This window comes from Mustela erminea, chromosome 16, assembly GCF_009829155.1.
Source record: "Mustela erminea isolate mMusErm1 chromosome 16, mMusErm1.Pri, whole genome shotgun sequence".
Taxonomy (NCBI): domain Eukaryota; kingdom Metazoa; phylum Chordata; class Mammalia; order Carnivora; family Mustelidae; genus Mustela; species Mustela erminea.
Genome location: NC_045629.1, coordinates 51,198,432 through 51,216,019, shown reverse-complemented (window position 1 = coordinate 51,216,019; position 17,588 = coordinate 51,198,432). Strand labels below are relative to the sequence as shown.

At 38.5% G+C, this 17,588-nt stretch overlaps 1 protein-coding gene across 2 annotated transcripts in view; it reads right to left on the bottom strand.

Moving 5' to 3' along the window:
* Nucleotides 1-1,131: 1,131 nt before the first annotated feature.
* FZD6 (frizzled class receptor 6) overlaps nucleotides 1,132-17,588 on the bottom strand; it is a 38,680-nt gene continuing 22,223 nt past the window's right edge. For both annotated transcript variants that reach the window (XM_032316276.1, XM_032316277.1), the window contains exons 3-7: nucleotides 10,585-10,781; nucleotides 6,893-7,910; nucleotides 5,624-5,772; nucleotides 3,866-4,294; nucleotides 1,132-2,632 (exon numbers count right to left, since the gene is read on the bottom strand). In XM_032316276.1, coding sequence (XP_032172167.1) covers nucleotides 2,464-2,632; nucleotides 3,866-4,294; nucleotides 5,624-5,772; nucleotides 6,893-7,910; nucleotides 10,585-10,781 — 1,962 coding nt within the window. In that variant the 3' untranslated portion in view covers nucleotides 1,132-2,463. The remainder of the gene's footprint in view (nucleotides 2,633-3,865; nucleotides 4,295-5,623; nucleotides 5,773-6,892; nucleotides 7,911-10,584; nucleotides 10,782-17,588) is intronic.

Sequence of the window (17,588 nt, the reverse complement as noted above, 5' to 3'; positions counted from 1 at the left end):
GCTGGCCAGACTTGAGTGAGGAGTTCTACTGCACTTCAAGGGTGTAATATTTACATCAGTCAGTTCAGGAACTACTTCGGAGCGTGACTGCTGGATCGCATGGGAAGACCAAGTCCGGCTGCGTTGAGAAACTGCCTGTTTTTTAGAGTGTCTATACCGTTTTGCGTTCCCATTAGCCGTGGATGAGAGTTCCTATTGCTCAGCATCCTTACCAGAAATTGATATTGTCAGTTGTTTTTTGGCTTGTAACCATTCTGATAGGTGTAGTGGTGTCTCATTTTTCCTTTTGTGATATTTTTAAGTTACATGAGTTTAAGAAATCCGTGCCTCATCACTGAGGAGTACCTCTGGCTCTTTTCCCCGTCAGATGTTAGTGCTGATTCTTACTCATACACTGTTTTTACATGCTTGTCTCTGTTTGACTATATGATGAACATCATATTTGAAAAAGTATTTGTAGAGTACAGAGAATAACATTTTCTTCCTCCAGACAAGACTTCTATTTGCTTCTACCTATGACTAATCCAGAACTACCTTATTCTAATTCCAGAGTAAGAGATTTTTCTAGACCATGCAGATAACTTGAAGCAGGGCTGCTGTCCCTACACTTCACACTTCCTTCCTTCAAAAGGATACATCCTTTCGAGGTCACAACTCTAAGTGGAGTGTGGTGTGTGGACACTCCTTCCCTTGAACCCCAGCCCTTGGACGCTGGCAATAACCGTTCAACTGCTCAGCCACCTTTTCCACCCATTCCATTAAATGCTCCCTGGGCTAAAGAAGCCCCAGTTGTTGGGGCTGGCAGGGTGAATTTCTTTCTTCTCCAAGGTCTTAGCCTGGCAATTCCTCACTATCCTATTTGTTTTTTAACATGTTTTAATTTAGTATTGTTTTATTTCCCACTGCTTTACCTCATCCTTCAGGTCTCCCACTGGCTTTAAAAAGTATGATAAATACGGCTGTATCACATATACTCTGGGAAAAATGGTAACAAATGAAAAATTAGAGTCCTAACTTCTCCTTTTCCAGTTTAAAGCTTTTGGCTAATTAGTAATGGAGCCACTGATCTGAAAAGTTCTACCACTTCCTGGGTCAGGACCACTAAAAATAAACACAATACTCCACAATCTTTTATACAGAGAAAACTTTATTACTGGAAAGATCATATAATTTGTATGCAAAGTTAAAAAATGTGGAAAAGTTAGTATTTACATTTTCCATACAGTACATGATAATCTTTTTATGCTTAATAGAATGCTAAATAGAGGAAAAAACCAAAAGCATCAGAAAATGTTGTTCAAAGTAGAACACTTAATTGGAAATAAAATTAAGAAAATTCTTCAATATTTTAAAGTATGTTTATCAGGACTACATTTTTTCCCCCATTTGATTGACACTAATAGTGCTAACACATTTTTTTTTTTTAAGCACACTTTTAAATGTTTAGCAAAATCCTATTTCGGTACAGGAATGAATTCTACATAATGTCTGATGAAGATACTGTACAAGCTTTAGTATTCTAAACGTTAAAAAAGTTAAAAGTACAAGCAACTAAAAAAAAGTACAAGCAAGTATAAATGGTCATAAAAATACAATCTTGAGTGGTCATAAAACTTTTTTTTTAAAAAGGAAATCAATTGCACTTGGCTTAATTTCTAAAAGAGTAACAACATTTCACCTAATCCTTCAGGACATATCATTTAAAAATATAGAAGGATCAGAGAGCAGCATAATACAATCAACATTGGACATTAAGCACCTCATTTTAGTGGCATAATAGATGTATGAAATTTCTAAAACAATAAGACTATAAAATTCACACAGGGAAGATGATAAAGTGGAATAAGTGGGTTTTTAAAGGTGAATTCCCATTATAAAACCTGCTGGTGTGTCAAATATTTTTCATACTATAAAAGTATTATTTTTCAATTTTCTTAGAAACTCAGTGTAAAAGCTACCAAAGTAGTGCTAAAATATCAGAATAACATGACAAAAATATTTGAATAGCTTTTCCAGGATTCCTAAAAAAAAAAAAGTTCAAATACATAGAAACTTATTTTCAAATGTATTAAAAAAAAAGACACAAGTTTTAAATACTTTAGCAAAGTAATATCTTGATTTTAGACCATAAAAGTGAAAGAGCATATAGTACATTTTAAAATACTTTTAACAAGAGTAGAATCTTCATAAATAGAAAAGGAAGATTCCTCTCACTCCCTCCTCCCACACAACTTAAAAAAATATTATTAACCTGCACATTTCTGTTTCCTGGGTATACTGTCATCACGAACCTCTGTGCGAAATGAATCCTATTATACTTGGAATCTACCGTTTCCAGTGTAACAAGCGACGGTGTAGCTCTCAGTGCAAAAGAACGGGACAGTGATGTCGCTAAGACGGCACACTGTCCCCGCCAGTGTAGTATGAACTCCCTTCTCTGCAACGGGCAGGCAACCCCGCCCCTCACGTATCCGAGTGACTGCCATGGCCCTGCTCTTTCCTGCCCCCGGAAGCCGAGTGAACGAGCAGGGAGGCAGAGCCTCTTGGGCTGCCCGGCTCCGAGGAACCTGGGGCCTGTGAGCTGCTGTTCTGCACTGGGCCAGGCTCGGGGACATCACTTTTTGGAGAGAGCCTAGGTAAAAAGACGAAAGGTGACATATTACAGACCAAATCGCAGATGTGATGCCAAATGTCCTTACAGCTGCCATCCACTTTTCATGAGTTTTTTGCATAATTAACTAAAACTCTTTATGTGTACCCTGACACCTCAAAGTGCAAATACTTTCTTTTCAAATACAGTTCTTGCTAACTTCAGAAATTGCATTAAGCACCACCCATGCGTGGGCTGAGCACACTGTAGCATCAGGAATACAGTTAATAAGATAGAATTCCGGCCCTTGCTTTAGCAAATATTTTATTCATTTCCCACCAAGGATGAGACATTTTAATTCCAACACAATGATGAATCAGACCTCAGCTCTGAGGTTTTACAAATTGAGGGTTTACAAATCTAGTGGAGGTTTTTTTTTTAATTAAAATTTTTTTATTAACATATAATGTATTATTAGCCCCAGGGCTACAGGTCTGTGAATCGCCAGGTTTACACACTTCATCGCACTCAACATAGCACATATCCTCCCCAGTGTCCATAACCCCACCACCCCCTCCCTACCCACCTCCCTCCAGCAACCCTCAGTTTGTTCTGTGAGATTAAGAGTCTCTTATGGTTTGTCTCCCTCCCGATCCCATTTTAAAGGTACATATCTAATTAGAAACAGCAAAAGCTGTTACGGGAACACAAAGAAGTGCATCTGATTTAGTTTGGGAGGAGGGAGGCGAGACAACCTTGAGACCTAAAAGTACTTAGCTATTGGCATTCTGGTTAATTCGATATTTACCTGTGTCTGGATCACCTATGACCATTTGGAAAAATTCATTAAAGATAATGTCAATATCCTTTCATGTTCAGAAAGTAAAAAACATAATCATCTTCATATAAAATGACAAATACCTTTTAGTACTATGATACAGTAGCAATTACAACTTAATAGCCTGTATCTCAAAAGGCTCCTAAATATTTACCAAATATACACGCAACACTTAACAACGGCCACGGAAAAGAACATCACACTCCTACGAGAACAACATTCATGAAGGCTCTTTTCCAAGCTAAGAACTGAACTACCAAATACCATATTTACAGGCTGGACCCAAACTTCTTATACCCAAACTTCCTTGGATTAAATATATGGACACATGTCATCTCCTAGCACATTTTCTTTCCAGATGTGCTATGCTTTAATAAAAAATGCATAATGCAATATTCAAAGCAGTCCCGATTTAACAGAACAAAATCGGAGCTCACCTTCCTTCACTCCTCGTACTTTCTGATACGCTGATCTTATCTGTCCCGTTGCCTGCCCAGCCCTTCCTGTCGGCCTGTTCCCCACAGAGTTTGGAGCTGGATGCTGCTGGGGAGGCCGGCTCCCCACAGTCGTGTTCTCTGGATCCGGGGGTGCTCGCTCCGTCTGCTCTCACCTCTCTCACTGATGTTTCTGGGGAGGTTGGTATTTCTGTCAAAGTTTCTTGTCCTAAGTAATCGTGGTTAGTGATAGCCACTGAGGAAGTGCCGTGATTGGCAGTAGCGCCTGTGCTGGTTCCCATGGATTTGGAAATGACCTTCAGCTTATGCGAACTGGGCTTGTAGTGCTTCTTTTTGTGTTTGACTTTAGAATTGTGCTTTAAGAAGAACTCACATGACTCCTGTAGAACTCTTCGACTTTCACTGATTGGACTGTAAGAGAAACCAAGGAGCGGGCTTACTAGGTAAATGTTAAATGCTATCGAGAAGCCAAAAAGCAGGGGGACAAAAAAGAAAGAAAAAGAAGCCAAAAAGCATATATCTTATACTTATACTAAAATCTTTAGTTGATCAGGTTAAAAGTTCTAAATGACTTATAGTTATGAAATCTGGGATTGCAGATACTATGAGCTATAAGTAGATTGCCATGACGTGAAATCTTTTTTGCATACACTGTTAGCTGCCTTTGTCGGCATAAGTAGATTGGTAAAAAATTAGAGAGGCTAAACCTAAGAAGGAGGACTAGGAAACTCAAAGCAGCATACCGTAGGGGATAATCTATTTATCACATGTAAGTACATCAATATAAAAGTAAACCAGAAAAGAAAGGATGTAGAATGGTTGTTGTTAAATTTAATTGTTTGCTTTCTAACATTAAAGTAGGCAAATTATACTGAACTGTGATGTATATAAATATGGAGTAGATATGTAATAATTGCAAAAAATTAAAGTCCAGTTAAATGCAATTCTTCAGTCAGGCTCCCTGCTCAGTGGGGAACCTGCATCTCCCTCTGCATCTCCCTCTGCTTGTGTGCTCTCTCCCTCTCTCTGTCAAATAAATAAGTAAAATCTTAAAAAAACAATGCAATTCTTCAGACTTTAAAAACTTAGACAAGATCTATAGTTCTGAACTTTTACCACAAAAAAGTTTATTAATCAAACCAATGGGGAATAGTTTAAAAACCTATGCTACATTGTTGGCTGTATAGAGCATATAATGTATATAATTAACCAAAATGAACTATTTACTTGTAAATCTACTATATTGTTATAAAATACTACATAAGCTTAAAATTTTACCATCTTAGGGCAAATAAGTTGCCCTAAGCATTTTAAGCCAGCACTATGTGTGATAAAACTTAAAGGTAGTAAACGATCATATAATATATTTGAATCATAGTCTATAATTTTCCTTACATATATTTGATCCCATTTAATCTTTTATCATTGATAAAATTTAAAATGCTGCATCTGAACTAATGAATCCAGTGATAGCAGTAATAATATTAAATATAAGCTGTGTAAAGAAAATGCACACTTAACAAATCTTTCTTTCTTTCATATTTCAATAGAATAGTATAGGTCAGAGTCTATTTTAATGAATGCCAAACAGAATAAAGTATATTTCTCCAGGAAAAAGATTTCCAAATTTGATATAACAGTTGGCATAATGAAACTCTGGCACAATAATGACTTGAATAGTTCCTTGGTATTTGTTCTATTTAATTTAAAACAACATCAGATAATTCAGTAGCTTCTTACTCTCTCTTACGATTTCGTTTAAAAAACCCAGCCCATTCCGTGCATGTCTTTTTGCTTCCAACCCAGAAGACAGCAGAGATGCCAACAATTAATGTCATCAGATATTTTATCATAAATAAAGCCAATTCTGGTCGAGTTTCTGTTTTTGCCTACAAAAAAAAGTGAATAATAAAAATTTCAGTGATACATTTTAAGTGGAAAGAAGTCTATACCATCAATGTAAAACTTGAACAGAAAGTATAAATTTTCAGTCTGTTGTATTATAAAATGTTTGACATAGCACACTATAATGAACAGTGCTGCTTTAATATTCTTTACTAAAGTTCCGAATGAAGAACTTATCTGCATATCAAAATACATAGCTAGAAAAGGAAAACACTTAAATATATTTAGGAAGAATATCCTAAATCTTGACTTGATTTCCCAGCATCTTTTCCCTATAAGTATAGCAGCCTCTTATAATTGCCAAAATATCTGGCTTTGAGTATTCATCTATTTGCCTTCTACTAAAATCTACCAAAAAATTGCATTTAAATTCATTGGAACAACATAGTATTTTAGAGTCCTTATGCATTGTTGTTTATGTTTTAAAAAATTTGGTTGGTCAGGGTGAAAGAAGTATCAATTCCATATAGTAAAATAAGTTCTGTTTTTATAAGCATAGATGAAACAAAAACATTATAAGATGACACGATCAAATTAAATAAACCCAAATAAGGTTTCCCTGCACTAAGCGAAGAATTAAAAACAACTCCCACTTCAGCAGAAGTTGACAGACCTCTTCTTGTTTCTGTTCCTCATTATTATTTATTTGCCTTTGCAACCGAATTTAATTTTTATTAAAAGAATAGCTAAAGGAGGCACTTTAACTATCGTAACCAAAGTCTAAACTTGAGGCAAGAACTCAAGGCCTGACCTCAGCTTCAGCTAATGCCCAATCTTTCCCTCTATCTACTGGATTTTCTTATGGAAAATCTAATGTCATGTTCATGACTATTTCAAGTGTATGTCCAGGGAATGTCCACTGTGTTAAAGTTAAATAATGAACTAATACAGGGGTCCCTGGGTGGCTCAGTTGGTTAAGCATTTGCCTTCAGCTCAGGTGCTGATCTCAGGGTTCTGGGATTGAGCCCCGTGTCAAGTTCTCTGCTCAATCTGCTTCTCCCTTTCCATCTCCCCATCCCCACAGGCTCAGGTAATCTCTCTCTCTTTCTCTCAAATAAATAAAATCTTTAAAAAGGATAGCAAACTAATACAAATGCTCTTTACCTGGTAAGGGCACGGGATGTGGTACTGACGACAGTGGTCGGAGACCCAAGTTATCTCCCAGGTGACCCTGTTCACTTGCTCATAGACGTAACACCCCAGAAGTATCACGAGGGGCACAAGATACAGGCCACTAAAGACTCCAATTCGAATCATAAATTTCTTTAGTTTCTCCTGGTTCCGGCCATCATGTTGTATAACTTGCCGAACGTGATTTAAGGAAATAATGCCAGCTAGAAGAAGAGACAGCCCGACAAACACACAAAGGCACAGAGGCAGGAGCACGAAGTAGCGAGACGCATCCAGGTCATAAAGGCCGACGAAGCAAACACCGCTAATGTTGTCTCCTTCGACTTTGTTCATAGCAAGAAGCATAACAGTCAGAAAACCCGGTATCCCCCACGCCACGGCATGAAACCACACCGCTTTTTGTTCAATGGCTTCACAACTCCATTTTCGTCCTGCCGCTAGGAACCACGTAATGGTAAGAATCACCCACCACACCGTGCCGGCCATTGTGAAAAAATACAAAAACATAAACAGAACCGTGCAAGCCTTATTCTGAGAGCCCAGAACTACCGTGTCCCCGAGCTCTAGCTTCTCATCTGCCTTGTTGCAGGCTGTGCGGTCGCCTAACAAGAATCCGATGAAGTACATCAGGGACACGATGCTGTAGCAGACAGAGTAATATATAATTGGTCTTTCTGGGTATCTGAATCTTTTAACATCAATTAAGAAAGTAAGGAATGTGAACAGAGTTGCACAGAGACAAAATATTGAAACTATCCCGATAAAACTTTTTGCAAACTCTAGCTCATCACTTTTAAAATACATGTTAGGGCATGGAGGTGCGCACTGGTCAATTCCCAGAAACTTATAGCCTTGTCCCCCAGAAGTCTTCAGATGCCTGGGACACCAAAATCCAATGTCTCTTTGAACTTCCTCTGTTTTCTTCTGAGGACCAAGAAACTGTGTGTGTGGATCAAAAGTTACAGGAACGGTCTCATCACAGTACTGCAATCTGTAGAGATTATAAAAATCGAAGGCAACATTTTTACTGATTCACTGTTTTAATGCTATGCTTTCCAGCTATAAAGTACTACATTATGCATTCATAATTGATGGGAAGACATACAACCTGGATAGATTAAAGGTTAGAGCTTTGAAATTAACTGAACACTAGTAGTTGTTAGTGAGGCCCCAATACGCTAACATATATTTAATACAAGGCAAGTGAATATGAACATTTCCTTACTCAGAAAATGATCAATGAATAATTTTTATTTTGTAAATTTTTTTTTTTTTTAAAGATTTTATTTATTTTTCAGAGACAGAGGGAGAGAGCGCGAGCGAGCACAGGCAGACAGAGAGGCAGGCAGAGGCAGAGGGAGAAGCAGGCTCCCTGCCGAGCAAGGAGCCCGATGTGGGACTCGATCCCAGGACCCTGGGATCATGACCTGAGCCGAAGGCAGCTGCTTAACCAACTGAGCCACCCAGGCGTCCCATTATTTTGTAAATTTTTTAAGTAAACTTTATACCCTAGGTGGGGCTTGAACTCAGGATCATGCTCCACTGCCTGAGCCAGCCAGGTGCTCCAATTAATAATTTTTAAATAATTTCTGCTTCCAAGAATAAATATTTAAGAAAGAATTTATCCTAAAAAAAAAAAAAAGAAAGAAAGAAAAAAGAAAAGAAAAAGAATTTTTCTTAATTAGTAGTCTCCAGACAAAAAAGTGTTGGCTTGTCTGTTTACAGCATTAGAAATATAAGTCTTGGGGAAGTTCACTTGTATTCTAATGTCCACAAGCAAAGTAGCTCAACCATATGACAAGGTTTTGACAGTTAAAATTGGCTGAAATGACACCCTTCCCCTCCCTGGATTGAGTTCAGGTGATCTCTACATTCTTAAAGGCAAGAAGATCACCAAGAAGTAGACTAGGGACCAGCTTAATTCATCACTATCCTGTTTCAGTTTGGCTGGGTCTTTTTAATTTAATTGAGTTGACATACAATATTATATGAGTTTTAGGTGCACAACATAGTGATTTGACTTTTATATACATTGAGAAAAGGTCACCACAGTAAATCTAATCACCATCTGTCACAAAATTAATACAATGTTATTGGCTACATTGCCCATGCTGTACATTATATCCCAATGACACATTTATTTTGTCACTGGAAGTCTCTACTCCTTGTCTCCCTTGTTTACGGTAGACTGGAGTGATATACACAGATACATTTTCTATTTTGTGAAAAAGTTTATTGCTCAGTTGAGTTTCTACACACCAGTGTTAATTTGGAGGATCTATATGGTATAAAAATTAGCGGGAGTTTTGGGGCACTTGGGTGGCTCAGTTGGTTAAATGTTTGATTTTGGCTCAGGTCATGATCTTGGGGTCCTGGGACTGAGACCCACGTTGGGCTCTCTGCTCATGGGGTAGACTGCTTGGCCCTATCCCTCTTCCTCTATCCCTCCCACTTGTACTCTCTCTCTCAAATAAAATCTTTAAAAAAGTAAAAATAAATTAGTGGGAGTTTCTAAGAAGAAAATTACTTATTTATTTATTTATAAGATTTTATTTTTAAGTAATCTCTACACATCCAATGTGGGACCCGAACAGTAGAGATCAGTTGAAACCCCTTTCTGGTCCTATTCTCCTTTCTCTCTCCCCAGAAATACTCATTACCACAAATTCAGTTTTTATTCTCCTTCTGCATTTGAAAAAATTTTTACTCTGTGATTTTTTCTAACCATAATGTTATATAATATTGTTTTACAGGTTTTGAATTTTATATAAATGACATCATACTATATATTATCCTGTAGCATCCTTTTTTTACTTAACACTATAATTTTTAGATTTATCCATGTGTACAGATGTGGATCAACTACATTAATTTTATCTACTGTATCACAGTACTCTAGTGTATAAGTACATCACAATTTACTATTCATTGTTCTACAATGGAGTTTCACATTTCCCCTTTTTTAAAAAAAATTTAGGAATAATGTGGCAATCGGTATTTTCATGTGTGATTCCTTATTTGTGTAAAAGCTCCTGTAGAAGGGTATTGCCTAGAATGTAAGGTATGGGTATCCTCAACTTTATTTTATGTTATCAGTTGTTCCTGGAAACAATTATCCACCGGAAGTATTTGACTTTCACAAACCTTCTATAATCTAGTCTACAGATAAAGACACAAAAAGATAGATACAGCATCTTCCCAGCTTTATCATGTGAAGTCTCATTATATCAGTAGACTGTTTCAAATTACAATCCCCCAATGTCTAGCGAATAGGAGACAAAAGTAATGAGTCAAGGTCAATGTACAAATGGGCAGTGAATTGAAAATAAGTTCATTTCCCCCCAGTTTGGGTCAAAGGCACCCTTACATCTTCTCAGAGAACTTTGTACTTCTCCTTTGTTGTCTCTAGCATGGTTATAATTTTACATTTATTATTATAATTATTTTATTAGTATCTGTTCCTCCTACCCCACAGTAAATTCCCACTGGAAATCTGTTTTTGCTAACCATTGTGCCCAAAACACTACACCACAGTGGCTGGCAAATGTTAAGTGTGCAATAAACATTTGTTGAATTAAATAATGAGAGCCGGTCACAAACATTCTGGAAAACTAAAAGCAACATTAAAAGATCACTGGTAGCTTTCAGTTGAAAACATAATTTACCTGTCACATTCAAGTTCCTCAGGCCATCGCATACCAAAAGTATCAATTAATTTTTTGCAATCAGAATATACTTTCTCACAAAAGTTACGACAAGGTGGAACCACATTAATTTGTTCCGTGCAAGCTGGTACAAAAGCTTTGCAAAGGAAAGTTTCGATGTTTGGTGAGCATTCCAAATTTGCCAGAGGAAGAAAAGGCTATTAAGAAAAACAGCAAGATAAGGTTAGAAAACATTTTAATAACAAATGAATGGAACTTATTCACTATTTAAAGTATATACCTTCTCACTTATACTCTAAAATAATATCTCATTGTCAATACAGTCAAAATTTTTTTCACTTTTATTAATTTATTATTTTTAAACTAATCTCTATGCCCAACATGGAGTTTGAACTCATGACCCTGAGATCAAGAGTAATTTTCTCTATTGTCTGAGCCAGCCAGGTGCCCCTCAATACAATGAAATTTTAAGGAGATAATTTCAGTTAGTCTGTTAGACTTATGAACCCTTCATATGTAATAGAATATTATTATTTTATTAAATTACACATTTTTAAAGAAGACATGCTAAATCAAATCAAAAGCATGAGTTGACTGCTAGGCAAAATAACTTACGCAAATATTAAATTTATAAGTACATAAAGGAATACCCTAACATTGTACTGAGTATTCTAGAGAATGAAGGAATGTCTGAGGCAGAGGAACAGCATGAAAAAGGCATGAGGATCACTAAACCCTTATCCATGCAGGGCAAGCTTAGTGTGGCTTGAATATAAGGTCCAAGAGGTGGTGTTAAGGGCAGAGTAGAGAGAGCTGAGATTGGTGAGGTATGCTAGGCTTGATCCTGGAGAACAGGAATGGCATGCTAAGTTGTCTGGATTTTGGAAATCAAGGAATGAATACTACTGGAGAGTTTTAAAAGCAGGAAGTATCTCTAGAGTCTGACAGCTGAGCTGGAATGTTAGTCCCCCACTTCCTGGCTGTGTAACTTTGTCTAGTTAACTTTTCTTTGCCACAGTTTCTTCAACTGTAAAACGGCAATGATAATACTACCTGTTGCATAAAACTGTTATGAGTATGGAGTTAATAAATGTAAAGCTCTTCAAACAGAGTCTGGCATGTAGTAGGCACTCAATAAACATTATTGTGATGATTATACTTCAGAAAAGGCACATGGGTTCTGGATAAACCTGGCACATTAACCACATATGTTTACCCCCTTTCCTCTTATAATAAAGAAAAAAAAAAGCCACTAACCAATTATAAGTGAACAGAAGAGACTACATTAGCATATATGACTTTTCCAATGATCAAAACAACAAAAAAGAAAGCCCCAGCCTTCCCAAGATGGAGAGCCATTAGAGGAGTGGAAAGTGACTTAATGGGACATGAGGTGTACTTTGAAGCAGGAGTGGAGGTATTGAGATGACAATGAGCTCATGTGCTCTAAATAATCCAAGAGTCTCAGTTTGTTGAGGTACTAAGTAGCACAAAAGTCTATCCTCACCCCTACTCCAGTCCAGATGACTACTGCATTCTACCAGCCTTGTTTCTGGAAGAAACGGAGCTGGAAATGTTCTGCACTTGGGGCATCAAGCACAGGGCAGAGATAATGCACAAACTGAAAAGCGGGGGGCTATAACAGTCAACCTACAGAAACATGAAGCCCTCATCTTCCTGTTCTTCTTCTGTTCAGGCATATACCTACCATCCCCATTCTTTGAAAAAACTCAACAGTCTTGAAGAGCTCTACACACTGACAGTGAAAAAGACAGTTGACCTTGAGCTAACCCTACTATGAAGCCCACCAGTAACAAGCCCCATTCTTGCACACAGAACTTTTTAGTGCCCCACACAAATAAAAATGGGCAGCCAAGGATCATCAGATGTCTGAAGAAAGCCTCGCACATCAAAGAGAGAAAAAGTGTTTCATAAGAAGGGCAGGATCCACTGTGTGAAATGTTATTAAGAATTTAGTAGGATGAGAGACCAAACCAAGCAAGCAGATAATTGAATATTTGGAGGAAACAGATTATGCAGGGAACAAAAGAAAATGAATCACAGAACAAATAAAAACCTTAATATCTTAAATTGCATTCATTTAAAAGGAATAGGTGCTATAGAAAATTGAAATAGTAAGATGGCTCAAATTAAAAAAAAACAACAACAAAAACACTCTATAGAAGGATTAGAAGATAAAGCTGAGGGAAGAGATGGACAGTTAGAGAGAAAATCCTCCCAATTAGAGGATCAGTCCAAGTGTCTAACACATGACTAAAGGAGTTCCAGAAATTAGAGGGAAAATGGGGTATGGATGATAATTGAATAAAGAATATAAGAACATTTTTCAGAACAGAAATGTACTAGTTTACTAACTGAAAACCCAGTATCACACTGCAATCTTATTACTAAAACATTTCTGGGCTTAACCTTTGGTCAATTTTCCTTTCTTTTCTAAGATTTATTTATTTATTTGAGAGAGCGTGAGGAGGGGGAAAGGCAGAGGGAGAGAGAGTCTGAAGCAGACTCCGTGCTGAGCATGGAGCCAAATGTGGGGCTCAATCTCATGGCTCTGGGATCATGACCTGAGCTGAAATCAAGAGTTGGACGCTTAACCAACTGTGCCACCCAGGTGCCTCCAGTCAATTTTATTTCACAGAGATCGCTCTCATATTCTCCTCTCTTCCAACCCCCCAATTCCAAACCCTATGCTACAGTGATTATCCCATCAGACAAACTTGTTCTATTATCTCCCACCATAAACAAAACAAAACAAAACAATAATATCTTTCCTTGACTTTACATCCCAATCCCCATCCAGCCATTATTCCATTTTTCTGTTCCCCTTTAGAGAAAAACTCCTCAAAACAGTTGTCTTTACTTTCTTGAATTCTGCTCTTCCCACTCCCTCATGAGCCTTCCTTCAATCGTCCTCATACTTCAGTGAAACAGCTTGTCAGAGCCACCAATAAACTCCACATTGTCAAATCCACTAAATCAGTTCTAAGTCCTCATCCTACTAAATTCTTAATAACATTTTACACAGTGGATCCTGCCCTCCTCATGAAACTTTTTTTTTTTTCAATTGGCTTATAGAATATGAATTCTCCTGGATTTCTACCTATCTCACTGCTGTTCTTTTTTTGATTCTCTTCTACTTCCAAATTCTACATACTGGAGTACTCGGGAGATCCATCCTCAGATTTCTACCTTATCTATACTCACTCCCAGGAGAGACCCATCCAGAACCATGGAATTAAATACCAACTGTACACGAAGATTCCTAAAGTCATCTCCAGCCCCATCTCTCCTGTGAACCCTCTACTTGATGACCACCTGCCCCTGGAGAATTCCAATAAGCTGTCAACATGCACCTCAAACCCAGTATGTTCAAAACACAACTCAATCCCACAGCATCCTATCTCCCAAAGAATCCCTCCGTCTTCCCCATCTCAGGTAGTGCCACCATTCACCAAGTTGCTCTGACCAAGAATCCAAAGACTCATCTTTTACTCCTCTCTGTCTCTCACCCCATATCTGATCCAGCAGCAAATCCTATTGGTTCCCCTGTAAGATTGATTTCAAATCTGACCATTTCTCACTATTACTAAGTTACTATGTCTAAGCCACTAAATCTTTCACCTAGACTACTGAAATAGCTTCCTAATGGTCTCACTACTTAACACTCTCGCAAATCTGACAGTCCATTTCCATTCAGTCCACCTTCCAACCAATGTGATTCTTTAAAATGTAAGCTTGTCCTTGTTAAAAAGACTCCATTAGAATAAATTCTAGAGTTCTTATCAAGTCCTATGAGGCCTCAGATTTCCTGGCCCCTGGCCACTTTCCGACCACCCTTTTCCTCATTTCCTACCATGCTTTCTCTTATTCACTCCAATGCCACTAAATTGGCATTTTGCTTCTCATAATTCCATGTGTATTTCTGCTTCAGAATCTTTGTATTTGCTGTTCCCTTTACCTAGAACACTCTTCCTCCACACAGTCACACGGCTTGTGTCCTCATTCATTTGGGTCTCTGCATAACTGTCACTTCAGAGAAGCATTCCCTGCCCACCTTATGTAAAAAAATGTCTTTCCATTCTCTGTTCCATTATTCTGATTTGTGTTTCTTTGTAGTCCTTACCACTATGTATCTAGTCCAGAAAGAAATCAGGGCAAATATACGAGGACAGATAGCTGAAGGAGGAATGAATGCCTCAAGGGAATGGCACTGGGGGACTGGAACTGACAGATTATATGGTATTTTAAGCATCTGGAAAAATTGCTGTTAGATGTCTAAAAGTCTAGGACATCAAGAAAAAAAACTAGCTATAGGTACATAAAAAACAAGCAAATAAGGGAAAATGCAGTTATTGTGTTAACCAAGAGGGAAGGTATTAAAGAAATACATTCAATCAAAGCAAACTACTCGACTCAGTAATGTACAATATTTAATGTTCCTAGTAAAGCTAGCACTGGAGATTGATTGATTTAACCAAAAATTATATTAGAACACTGGGAAGAGAAGTAAAAATGGTAGAGTAAGACAAATCAATAATCAACTACCATAATAGGAAAGAATAAACAGAGACTGCCAGAAGTTCTAAATGGACGAATCAATACGCAACAGACTAAGCATATTAGAACATGGCCTGTGTATGGGAAGAGCCCTGAAGGAGTTCAAAGCATCTGTCTCTGGGGAGGGGAATAGAGATGGGGATAGAGAAGAGAGGGCAGGAACTGCCGTTTTTCCATTAAAAGCCTTTAATAGTGAGGGTTTTCTTCCAGCTTTATTTAGGTATAATTGACGTATAATAAACTGAACATGTATAAAGTGTAAACTTTGATGGGTTTTGAAACCATTACCAGAATCAATAAAATAAATATATCCATTACCACAAAAGTATTCTCTTGCCTCTTTGTAATCCCTCCCTCCTATCTCCCCTCTCACTCCCTACCACAAGCCAAAAAGCCTCCCCTGGCAATCACTGATACGCTTTCTGTCATTACAGAGTGGTATTTTCAAGGTTTTACATAAATGAAACCATACAGCATATATTCTTTTTTGTCTGGCTTCTTTCACTTGGCATCACTATTTTGAAATTCATCCATGTTGTTCCATGCCTCAACAGTTCTTTCTTTTTAATTGCTAAGTAGTATTCCATCGTGTGATTAAACCATAATTTCTTATCAGTTCACCTGTTGATGGGCAGTTTGAAGTGCCCATGGGACATGTGAGTGTGGATATCTACTAGCAGACAGTTAAATAAATAGGGCTCTGCAAGGGAGAGACTTTAGGTAAAGGACATGGATTTGGAAGCCATCATTATAAAAATGGTAACTGAAATATCTGAATCAAATTTCCCAATGAGAATATATAGAGTAAGAGAAGATGAAAATTCTGATTCAAGAGGAATGCACTGAACTTCATATTATCATCCCCTTCTTCTCCAAATGCCATTGAAATGGGAAAAAAGTTCTAAGGATAAAAAAGAAAATCTATAGATCTACAAAAAACTAGGAAAACTCTTATCAATGAACTATAAACATTGAGACATTTCTGAAAGATAAAAAGGAATTGAGGGGCACCTGGGTGACTCAGTGGGTTAAAGCCTCTGCTTTCAGCTCAGGTCATGGTGTCAGGGTCCTGGGATGGAGCCCTGCATGAGGCTCTCTGCTCAGTGGGGAGCTGCTTCCTCCTTTCTCTCTGCCTGCCTCTCTGCCTACTTTTGATCTCTGTCTATTAAATAAATAAATAAAATCTTAAAAAAAAAAAAAAAGGAATTGAGGTGGAGCATCTGGTAAGATGGCAGAAAGCTCACCTTGGCCCACAGATGCAACTAGGTAATGTTCATATCAGTGTAAAAAAACACAGAACAACCCAAAGACTGGTGAAACCAACTCCACAACTAAAGGTAGAGAAGAGGCCACACTGAAGAGGTTAGGAAGGATGGAGATGTGGTCAGAGCCAAATGAACCCTGGCAGTCCTTGGAAAGGAGGGAGCCATGGATGTGGAGAGGGGAGAAAAAGACAATCACACAGGGGAGGCTGAATGGGGAAGATTAAGTGCCATAACATTTGGCTCTGAAAACTAGAGGGGCTGAATTTTGTGAGTTCTCACAATAATCAGTGGAACTTAAAGTCTCAGATTTTAAAAATCAGCAGGATGATTTCTGGAAGAGTCAGCTGATTCCCCACCCTTAAAGACAGCACTACAAAGAATCCATGGGGATACAGCATAGACATAGTAGCCTGGGGCATACAGGGAGTTTATTTACTAATTTCAGAGTGTGTCCCTAAAGGATAGAGATCCCTGGGAGACTCACCCAGGAACAAAGGAGCTGGCAGGCACCATTTCCCTCTCCCAACCATAGCACAAACACATGGCCACCTTTCAGAACTAGCCCAGAACTGACACTTACTACCTAACTTCTTCATACCACCACCTGCCCTCTTAGGGGATCTGCCCTGTCTAGCCAAGCTTGCTTCAGTCCCAGCACTGAGGGTCTCCTCCCAGAACACTGGCATACCTTGCCAACACCATGGCTTCCAACTCCTGGGCTTTGTGAAGCCTCAATCCTCCAGTGGTGGTTGGTCCCACTGAAGACCAGCATGCCTTGTGAAAACTGCAGGCCCAGACCAGTGGCTGTACCAGCCACACCCTGCACTGGCAGCACAAACCTTGTGGACACTGTGCCCACCCCCCCCCCCCTTTCAGCAGCTGGTGGTTGGTGCCTATTCAAGCTGGAGCCACAAGCCAGGTAGTGTGCAAGCAGCTATGACACGGGCCAGCTCCGCTCCAAAGGGATTCCTGCCCTTGGGTGAGGGAAGGCTAACCACACACCCAAACGGACAGTCCCAGCAGTGGGCTGTGGGCAGACAGCTTGGTCAGATTGCAGGCCCACCAACCAATAACAGTTTCTCAGGGGACAACACAGGGAAAGCACCCTTCAGTTTGGTGCTATAACATCTCAGGCAAATGCCTGGTCTGACTAAACTCAAG